We start from the raw sequence: 10,798 nt of genomic DNA, 5'->3' as shown, positions 1-10,798 counted from the left end.
CCTGCTCTAGAGGTAAACTCCAGGCTTCTGCCCTCAACTTGGTAAAGCATGACAGTGAAACTGAAGAGTCTGGTACAAGAAAGGAGCAGTTGAGTTTCAGTTTAGACTTTTAAAATGTATAGTTAGCTGCTCTTGAAGGAGCACGATGAGATTTAAACTTGCTGACTGTTGCTTTTTGTAAAGAGAACATGCAAATGATTTTCAGAGAAATACACACCATCATCATTGTAACTATCGAGGCATGCAATTAGAGCGAGGGCACACTGTTCAGACTATACAGCCTAGTCTTTTCAGGAGTACAGTAACAACTTTGAATATCGCTTACTACTGCAACATAAACTGCAGTGATAATCCAGGGCATTGGCATTTGTTGCATAATCATAATCATGCCAGGAGAGATAGCACTTAACTAATTTTTTTATTCCAAAAAAGTGTATCCTTTTAAGTCTTAAACACATGACAAGTTTTAGGGGCCAAACTATTTTGGCTTGTTTTTTTTTTTTTTTTTTTGTTTGTTTTACTGTTGTTAGATTTGTGCCTATAAATCTTTAACTATGAAGGTTAATGGCACATGTCATACATGAAATGAATGTACACACACTAGGGTTCCATAAAAAAAGTGAAATAGTCTGACCCTGTTCAATACAGATAACAAAAACCACAAAGAGAGATGCTGTTTAGAAAAGAAAAGAAAAAACACGTTATTTATTGTTTGTAAAACATATTTTAGCATAGCCATCTCAAATCGGACAGTGCACAATGAAACTCTAACATGTAGGGAACATGGGGAGAAAAAATGAACACATTGGATAAACAATAAAGGAATTCTGGACTGATGTACAAAAGGGATCAAAAGCAAAGGAAAAAAAAACGGATTGAAACTGTGCAAAAGGGAAAAAAAAAAAAATTCTAATTTTTCGTCCCAGGCACTCTGATCATGTGGCACAAGATGGGGCTGTTCACAGTGGCTTGAATAGCCAGCAAGGTAGCGATCCTGCATCTGATCCACAAAACAACAAAATTATATATAATATATATATATATATATATATATATATATATATATATATATATATATATATATATATATATGTGTATGTGTGTGTGTGTGTGTGTGTGTGTGTGTGTGTGTGTGTGTGTGTGTGTGTCAGAAAATAGGTCCTTGTGCCTTCGATGTCATCATTTCTCTTATTTGTAAAGATTTCGTGTGAAAATGTTTGTTTACTGCACCAAGGTACATCTGTGTACAGAGCAACAGCAACATCCCGAAACCTTCGCATTCAAGGCTATCTCCTTTCCAATGACATATCGCATAGAGCAGGGCTGTCTCTCACAATGCCTGAGTAAAAAGAGTTAAATCAATGTCCTATTGTAAGTGACTCTGCATATAATGCACAGTTCACAGCCTACCTCTGTAAAGCACGTGGTGGTCCACTATGAAAGACGCTATATAAAAAATAAAGATATTATTATTAGATTATAACTCTCTCAAAACCCATACCTTTAGCTTAATAAAGAAATGAACAGGGAGATGCATATCCAAAAGGAGGCTTGAAACCACAAACTTAGAGATATAAATTTATAATACTAAACTGTATTCACTTCATATATTCCGTGCAAGCCGGCTCTGGTTCTGACAAGAAGGGTGACTGTGATCATTAAAGTATCACACGATTTCAGAAGCACAAAAGGGTTCTTAGCAATAAATCTTATCACTGAAACCCAGCGAGAAGGTGTCGTATTAGACCCTAATCTCCGGCCTCTGGGGGATGTGCATCTTGAGCCTGGCCTGCTCACTTAACAATGCATCAAGGTTCCCAGTAACGTGCAAGCATCCCCAGTTAAAGCCACTGGAAGCATGCCTCCTTCTGACCTTGAGGTGGGAGAGATTTAAATTATCAGCAGTCATGAGCAGGATGAACAGTCAAATGGATTAGCCCTCAGAGAATCTCAGTGGCACACACGCTGACAGCTTTCTTTCGGTTTATTTCAATAGGAATGGAAGGGCGTTGTTTGCTTGTTTCTTGACCTTTTAAAGTTTTTAAAATCCTATTGGCCCGCATTTTAGATTTAATTCAGGACATAGTGGGAAGGTTTAAGAGCGATGAATCTCGCTAAATCTACACAAACAGGACTGTGAACAATGATTCGTTATATAAAGCCAGGCATTTTTTATGCTAGTGTTAAACGCGACGGTGGGATTTTTTAAAAATATGTATGGAAATTATTATTAATTGATATGTGACGTCCTTCATAACTAACCCAAGGTTTTTTTTTTTTGTTAAAAGGGGAAGTGTAAAACAGCGGTCCAATCAACGAGCCAGTTGGCAATATTCCAAAAATAAAAAAAGAAGCAATACATTTTTAAAGGACATTTAGCACGTGACTAGTACTAACAAATCAGAAATTGTTGCACAAAGATGTTGACTCTAATCGCAACTGTTTGATATATATATATATATATATATATATATATATATATATATATATATATATATATATATATATATATATATATATATATATATATATATATATAATGTAATCTGCTTTGGAAAACAATATGATGCATAATGTGACAGCCCAATGCTAAATAAATAATGTCAATATGGGTATCCCGTATGTAATATCTCCACTCTATTACCAAGTGTCTCTTTTTTATAGCAGCAGTACTGTACCAACTCGTCCTTTACATGTCTTAGAAAAAACATTTACGTCGGAGGCCAAAAAAAACGAGGACCAGTCAGAGCGTCACTTCCCCTTTAATTAATGCCAATGTCAATGCTTGTTCGCTCCTCTCTGGCAGCGCAGACTCTGCATCTAGCTCCCAGCGTTTGAGCAGTAGCGCTAGGAGGAGCAGAAACTCCTTCTAATCTACCCGACGGACCTTAACGAAGTGAATGCATGTCAAACCGGTGGCACGACGGATGCCGGTTAAACCGCACCGCACGTGATGTTATTGATATTTTTTAATTAACCGAATTATTGCATTGTTCAGGTTGCAGAATTGTGTGTGCTGCATGCTGTTTTGCCTTGGTAGAGAAACAATGACCAATGCGAGGTGCGGGACCTAAAGACTGATTTGAAATATGTTTACATCTGTATTTAACAACATGCGGGAAGACATATAAATAATCTCGAGACGTCATTACATCGCCGTGTTTCCAAATCGGTGAACAGCTTTGACTGTGAAGAAAGAAGCAATGGAAGCTACAAGCACACACCGATATCTAGGATAACACAGTGAGCTCCCTTTTCAAATATTACTGTTGACGCGCAGGCTTTCCGTACCGCAGAAAATGATCTTGATGATGATGAGAAGGGGGTTAAGGAGGCTGGTGCATTTGATGCTGTTTTGCCCACTGTCAAAAAGATTGCAGGTAAGCATTGCACAACTGTAAATATTATAGTATCCAAACTAGCAGTCGCAGTCAGGCAAATATAGTACAACTTATAGCACCCATGAGTGTACAAAAAATCTTTTTGGTTCGACTCCAAAATGCAGTGCTTCCAGGGCGCTAGGCAACTGTCTGGTACGCAGCTAGTGGGCGTTTATTTCAGTACATTTGTAGGGGTATCCAAAATATTGGTATTAAGTATTCATATTGGGCTCTTATAATAGTGCAAAACTTTTGAAACACGCAATTAATTTTATTGTTATTATGTATTTAATAAGAAATTCATAACCTTCAACGTGCTTGGTAGGTCTGTTGAATCAGTTAGATAAAATATCGCATGCCTGGTTTCTATTTACTAAACAACAACAACAAAAAAAAACTGCATAAGCAGTTTTGGAGATGCTGACTTGATTACCTCCCTAAGGCCAGAAGTCACCACCCATAACTAGTTTCTGAGGCACGTCGCTCAGTAACTTATGCTGTATGAAGCGCCGTTTCAGACTAGTGTGTTAAGGGTCATATTTCCGCACGCAAGGAATCAAGTTGCGGAGGAAGGGGGGGGGGGCAAAGTGTCATGTTTGGCGAGGGAAGGGGGTGCAAGGGGTCATGGTTGGCAAGGGGTCATGGTTGGCAAGGGAGGGGGGTGCAAGGGGTCATGGTTAGCGAGGGAAGGGGGTGCAAAGGGTCATGGTTGGCGAGGTAGGTGGTGCAAGGGGTCATGGTTGGCGATGGAGGGGGGTGCAAAGGGTCATGGTTGGCGAAGGAGGGGGGCGGAAAGGGTCATGGTTGTCCAGGTAGGGGTCTGGTTATGCTGCGCGAGGGGTCATGTTGCGGCACAAATTATTGTGGGGATATATAGAGCTCGGGAGAAATGTTTCTATTAAGTCGATGGAGCTGTGTCTCATTTGGCTGATTTTCGCCATGTTAAAAATAAAATGCATCAAACTTTTTAAGTTTCATTTTTGCCGAAGGTTTCTTGAAGGAAACGGCAGCATTGACAATTGATGACTACAAAATTATGAAAAAAAATTATTTTCTGAGCACAGTCCCGTATTGTGACACATGCGCAGAAATACAGCATTGGATATTATCCACCTGCCATTAATTCAAGCCTTCCCCTGCCTAAACACTGCCAGCCATTCCATTCTGGGCTTCCCTTAGCTGGTCCTCAGTATTCAGAACACAACTCATTTCACTTATGACCCGAGTCTGGTTCAAACACTGAAGCATGCCACACAAGACACTGTCAAGTTTATTATAAAAATAGAAAACTACAATGTACTAAAAGCAGCTCTTCCTGAATCTGGGTTGTGTGTGTTTTCTTACAGAGTCGCATCCCTGCTATCAAAGTGAAATATCTTTTCCTGGCTTGGCTGGGGATTTTGGTTGGGAGCTGGGCTATTTATATGCATTATTCATCCTACTCGGAGCTCTGCAGGGGTCGTGTCTGTCAGATGATTATCGTAAGTGCTCCTGCCCGTTGAAGCCCTTCTCCCTCCCTCCCTCCCCTCTCGGCATGGCACAGGGGCTCCATACAGCGTGCTCTACCCCATCCTGGCCCACAGTTTGATATTTCTCAATCAAACAGTGTTTTTAAAGCAGCTTGCCATCTACTGACATACACCATTTGTTTACTGCATGGGTCACTTGGAACGGCTGCGTGCACTTTTTCTATCTCCATTCTGCTCTGTGCAACAGGTCCTTAACATGTAATAGGCCTCCCTCTGAAATAAGATAATTCATGTAGAGAAAAGAAAAAATAAGGGGGTAGAAGATAGGAGTGATTTAAACATCTGCAGTGGGATTTTGCATAAAATATTTATTACCAAAACCGTGGAACATAAATCTTGCTTAGGTAGATGTTTTTTTTTTTAATATGTGGGTCACAGCCATCGACAGTACACCTTTAAAAACCTATTAAATCTTGCAGCAGTAGGACGACAGTGGTATTTGTCTTCCTAATGGTCATTATATCATGACAAATGTTATGACGTGATTTCTCTGCCTCATTCGTTTCTGATTACCGGTTTAACCCTGGCCTTGTGCTGCAGCTACTGGCCTTGTTGTTATGAGCTAGACTCATGTTACAGCTCCTTAATGGTACGATACAAGAGTGCTGAAAAAGGCTTTAACTATTTCTAAATAATTATTTTGCTACAAAAGGAACTTAAAATAATCCTGCATTTCCATTAGTTACATAGCTGAAATGTAAAGTTTTGAAAGATACATAGTAAACATGTATTTTTATTTTAAAACTTGATGTCTGATACTGCACTAGGTTTAAAAAAAAAAAACTCTCTGTTTGCAAGCCATGCTTTCAGATAGTGTTGCGCTTCCTTGGTCCAGTGACATGCTTTCACTGTTAATATGCTTGGATTCAGAAAACTGGCCAAGGTGAAGCGCAAGTGTACCCGATTTCCTGTGAGAAATGCATGGAACCTGAGAGCTTTCTTTAATCTAATGTAGTTTTAGTTATATTTTATTTTGTATTAAATCCATTTATTAATCATCAAGTGTAACTGGGACAGTTCAATTTATTACAGCTATTAGTTTACTTATAAATATATGTAAACCAAGAATCCCTACGGAGTGTTTCTGTAGAGTAATACACTAATAATATAGACACCCTCAAATTTCCATAAGAGATGCAAAAATATCATATTCATCTCAAATTAGCTCTTTGAACCAAACGCTGCCTTGGCTCAAAAGAGTAACATTAGCACTTCAATTCTAACATGCCAGCTGTACAGTGGAAGGGTTCCATTTACTGGGTAATGGAGACAATGCATCTTAATCCCAGCTTCAGATGCTTCAGACACTGAAATTGCTAGTAATTTGCTATTGCTACAGCTGTCAGTTTCGGTTTGGTTCGCTCAAATGTGAAAACCTTCACCGAAAAATATTCAGTTGTCGATATAAGAAAATAACATATAAGCTTGAATATAAGAAAATGCAGTTGTGTCAATTTGGACCAATTGAAAATAACTGGAGAGAGATGTCCAACTTTCACAGAATGGAAACAGCTAATGCTCCACCAGACAGATACAGGGAAATTAAACAACTCGCTTAAATTGCGGGGCCCGTTTTTAAATACATTTTAAATTACTTAAAAATTGCTAAATAGGTGGCCACTGATTTCAAGGAGTTTATAGTATCAATGAGGTTAACTCAAAATGTACACTTTGCTTAGTCTCCCTGGCAACAGCAGCAGTGACAGGGTGACTCTGAATACCCTGCAGAGAAGGGAGGGAAAACAAATTGCCCAGGCCTTGTGAAGAGTACTGGCTAAGGCTCAAGTGCCCTTTCCTTATTGGCTGCCTGCCTGCCTTTGGGTAATGGCGGGGGGGATTGACTCTCAAAGTCAAGACGCCACAAACCCAGAAAAAGCATGTTGCCTTGGCAACCCCGCGATTCATTGAAAGAAGTCACATAGCAAATAAGGCCTGTCTTTGGAACTCGTTTTTTAAGACTTTTCTATTGAAAGTATCAGAATCTGGAGATGCACTGTATGGAAGAACCCATCTTTCTGTCAAGTGTTTTTACATGTCTGGTGTTGTATTTACAGCTGTGGTTGGGACGTAATATTTTCCTTTTCTTTTCTTTTTCTAACTTGGCTTTTGTTATTCTGTCTGCTTACTCTGTCCTCGCTCATTGTCGCAGTACAGTACTGGCAGGGTTTCAGATTCAGAGTCTCAAAGGGCTCGTACAGCCAGAGGTGTCTGTCTTCTCTTCAGCACAGAACAAAATTGAGCGACTGCACAAAACTGCATGTGGTGAATTCTGAATCAAATACAGTAACTTTATTATGTAGTAGAACCCCATGTACTTGCTGTGTAAGTCTACGGTGGGAAATGTCCACAGTACCAGTAACCATTTGCTGTAACCATTCACATCATATTGCTTAGCAATTCTTAGTAGTGGAATAAATATCCTAGTAGTCTTGTACTAATGTCTTTTAGAAGCATTTGTGTACAACAAATAGATCTGCACAAAAGCCTTTAACCCTTTTAAAGTGAGATTCCCTGTCACTTGGTTTTCTGTTTTAGCTAAGGTAAAATGTAAGATATTCTGATTTTTAAGAAATACATGAATAAAACTGACAAATGTAGTGACTAGAAGTCTTCATATCAAGTTATTTGGTACATAATGTAATTATGCTTGCCTTAATACAGTGTTATATTAAAGCTGAAGTCTAAATCTGCAGGCTTTTTGTTGTCTGAATAATGTCTGTTTCCACTGTATATAAAATACAAATGTAGGGAAAGTGTGATATATGTTTTTAAAAATAACGCACGTACCTTTTTCAGTGTGTTTCCAGCTAATAAATTGAATTGTTCTGTGAGAACTCTGTATATTTTCTAATGCCTGTCTGCTGTCTGCCTTGTTTCAGTGCGATCACTACAGAAGGGGGATTATCTCTGGCTCCTCCTGCAGAGATCTGTGTGAGGAAAATAAGCTTGTGTTCCAGCACTGCTTGTCCTCCACACCCACTTACCAGGTACACACTGCCACGCTGTATACTAACTGCACTGCCACGGGAATGAACTCCCATTGCATAGCAGTTTGCTCCATATCTGGAATGGCTCAAACTGCTATGCATTTACAGTAGCTGTTCTTGCTGAAGATAAACTAGGCATGGCCTCAATGAAAGAGTACTAAACTAAAATGTAATAATTGCTTAACTGTGTTGCTAGAACCCTGATCCGTGTTTAGTTAGAAGGTTACAGGAAGGTTGATTACTGTAAAAGCAATTCACTTTTTGAAATGAATTTAGTAGATGACGTTTAGGAAAAATCTTGGTTGGATATACACAGATTAACCCACTGAGTACCAAATAATATTTTCTTGGAAAAAAATCAGAACACAATTTATCTTTATGTGATTTAGATACATTTAGACTTAACCTTTGTGGTTAATAAAATTAGAGGATGTTATCATGACAATGTAGTTAAAGAGAAAGTGAAAATGGTAGATGCCAGTTATAAATGCTCTGAAAATGTACAGAGTAGCCTGTCCTCAAATGAGGACAATGGCACTTAATGGGTTAACCAAGGCTTTTATTAGCTGGTTGTGAGGACCACAGACAACAAATCTACAAATGTACCTCCACTGTCCATAATAACAACAACCTTGGACTTATATAGCGTCTTTCACAGCCAAAACCACCCAGAAGTACTTTACAAAAGAAACATTCCATGCTATGGTGGTCCATAGTGTGGTGGTCCATTGCGGATTGGTGTACGAGATGTCTAGTAGAGGAGGACTAAGGGCTGGGATTGACTGTGTGTATGGGTCGGCCTGTTGCTTGACCTTAGCCCTGCTCATTTTGAATTGCCCTGCAGGTGTACAGCGGTACCTGGAAGAACAAGGAAGTGATGATCAAGTGTGGGATCGAGGAGCCTCCGAGGGGGGACGGCAGCCCTGACTCTGTGCCCAGGAGGGAGCTGACGCTCTTCGATAAGCCCACCAGAGGGACCTCCATGGACGAGTTTCGGGAGATGCTGCTCAGCTTCTTGAGAGTCAGTGTTCCAGCCGAGGGGTTAGAGGAATGTCTAGAGAGTCTCCTTACATTGAGGCTCAGTGGGCCATACTGTCCACTTGATTATACTCACCCCACTTCTTAAAAAATTCTGGTCTGTCTAACTGCCCACTTATTTCACTACCTTCCATAAAACCCCCAGAAACAGGCCGTTATCCTGTTAGCAGTAAAAAGCATATTAATTAATGCTCACCAATCAAGAAAAAAGAGAGTACAGCCCTTGCCATTGTACTAGCAATACAAATTACGTTGTATTGATTTCTGTTGTCTCTATACTGTGCAAATAAAACTCGAAAGCAATGTATACTACTAGTGCATTGGCAGTGCTTGACTTCTCCTTTTCACTCATGAATAATACAGTTGAAGACCCTGCACAGGACAATAAGATGGATGTGCCCTCCTGTGCAAATACCACCGCACACCACATTTCAATTTATAATTGCTTTTGACTAGGGCATGCAAGTGCATTTAATTACCAGGGATCTCTTGTTCCTCCAGTCCAATCTGGGCGAGCAGCCCTCCCTGGGGAGCCTGGTGGGTCGGATTATCTCCCTGGCGGACGTTAATCAGGACGGCAAGGTGTCTCTGGCCGAGGCAAAGTCTGTGTGGGCGCTGCTGCAGGTCAACGAGTTCCTGCTCATGGTAGCTCTTCACGAGAAGGAGCACACCCCCAAGCTGCTGGGCTTCTGTGGTGACCTGTACGTGACAGAACGGGTCGTCCACACCTCGCTGTACCGCTTGGAGGTCCCCCGCTACCTGCAGCCCCTGGTCCCCTCTGCCCTGCACTCCAGCGCCAACAGGTGGCTGGCACCAGCCTGGCCCCGACGGGCTAAGATCACCATTGGGCTGCTGGAATTCGTGGAGGAGATCTTCCATGGCTCCTACGGCAGCTTCTACATCTGCGATGCCAGCCTCCGCCACGTAGGCTACAACAGCAAATACGACTGCAAGATGACGGACCTTCGGAGCGTGGCCACCGAGATGTCCGTCCGGGGGTTCCTCAAGAACCGCCGCTGTGAGCACAACAGTGACTGCACCTATGGGAAGGACTGCACGGCCACCTGTGACAAGCTGGTCAAGCAGTGCAACGGAGAGGTGGTGCAGCCCAACCTGGCCAAGGTGTGCCACCTCCTGCAGGGATACCTGCTCTTCGGGGCCCCGCCTGAGATCAAGGAGGATCTGCAGAAGCAGCTGCGGACTTGCGTCACCTTGAGTGGCCTGGCCAGCCAGATGGAGGTCCACCATTCCCTGGTGCTCAACAACCTAAAAACCTTGCTGTGGAAGCAGATCTCCAACACTAAGTATTCCTGAAACGTGCTCATGTCTTTCTGGATGCGAGGACCCTTTAACCAAGATATGCCTGAATTGTAATTCCAAGTGAGCTAAATGTAAGACAAGCGGCATATCTGGGTTTAATGGAGGGAATGTTTGTATATGCCTCCAGTATCTAGACACTGGTTTCTACTCGTTTCAACTCATCTGCGGAACCACTACTCCCTTCCAGGATACCAGAGTTAAAAAAACATAGGGGCAGGGAGATCAATGGATTACTTCACTGGTCATGAGTTTATGATCAGACTTGACTGGACCTTGTTGCCAGCCTAGGGTGGACGAAGCCCTTAAGGTCTAAATATTTCTAGAAACTTACAAACTGTACTTATCTAGTCAAAAAAATGTGTAAATCTTTCCATTCATTAGACTTTTTGAGGTTCAGTTCTGCTGACATTTTAAGTCCTTGGATGAGAGGGTGGCATTTTATTTATTTTAGTCATGCTTGTTTTCAAGCACTATGAATTTTGTGAAATTATTGCAACACTGAAGCCACTTGAGTGGCCAGCTGCAGTGAACGCAAGTCAGTGAA

At 41.2% G+C, this 10,798-nt stretch overlaps 1 protein-coding gene across 3 annotated transcripts; it reads left to right on the top strand.

Moving 5' to 3' along the window:
* The first annotated feature begins 2,777 nt into the window (after positions 1 to 2,777).
* dipk1b (divergent protein kinase domain 1B) lies at positions 2,778 to 10,792 on the top strand. 3 transcript variants are annotated; one of them, XM_041242952.1, is made up of 5 exons: positions 2,779 to 3,243; positions 4,727 to 4,861; positions 7,789 to 7,896; positions 8,741 to 8,917; positions 9,436 to 10,792. In XM_041242952.1, the coding sequence occupies exons 2-5, from the start codon at positions 4,805 to 4,807 to the stop codon at positions 10,246 to 10,248; spliced, it is 1,155 nt and encodes a 384-aa protein (XP_041098886.1). In that variant the 5' UTR covers positions 2,779 to 3,243; positions 4,727 to 4,804; the 3' UTR covers positions 10,249 to 10,792. The 3 variants fall into 3 exon arrangements, with proteins under 3 accessions (XP_041098884.1, XP_041098886.1, XP_041098883.1); XM_041242949.1 differs by having other exon boundaries at positions 2,779 to 3,380; XM_041242950.1 differs by lacking the exon at positions 4,727 to 4,861 and having other exon boundaries at positions 2,778 to 3,380.
* The last annotated feature ends 6 nt before the right edge of the window (positions 10,793 to 10,798 follow it).

This window comes from Polyodon spathula, unplaced genomic scaffold (genome assembly GCF_017654505.1).
Source record: "Polyodon spathula isolate WHYD16114869_AA unplaced genomic scaffold, ASM1765450v1 scaffolds_1448, whole genome shotgun sequence".
NCBI lineage: Eukaryota > Metazoa > Chordata > Actinopteri > Acipenseriformes > Polyodontidae > Polyodon > Polyodon spathula.
This window is presented reverse-complemented; position numbering and strand designations above follow the sequence as displayed.

Bases quoted from the DNA above. Each gene is read 5' to 3' on its own strand.
- dipk1b (XM_041242949.1), top strand. From the start codon at position 3,300: ATGATCTTGATGATGATGAGAAGGGGGTTAAGGAGGCTGGTGCATTTG. The intron at 7,897-8,740 runs GTACACACTGCC...ATTGCCCTGCAG, and splicing joins CCTCCACACCCACTTACCAG to GTGTACAGCGGTACCTGGAA. The intron at 8,918-9,435 runs GTCAGTGTTCCA...TTGTTCCTCCAG, and splicing joins TGCTGCTCAGCTTCTTGAGA to TCCAATCTGGGCGAGCAGCC.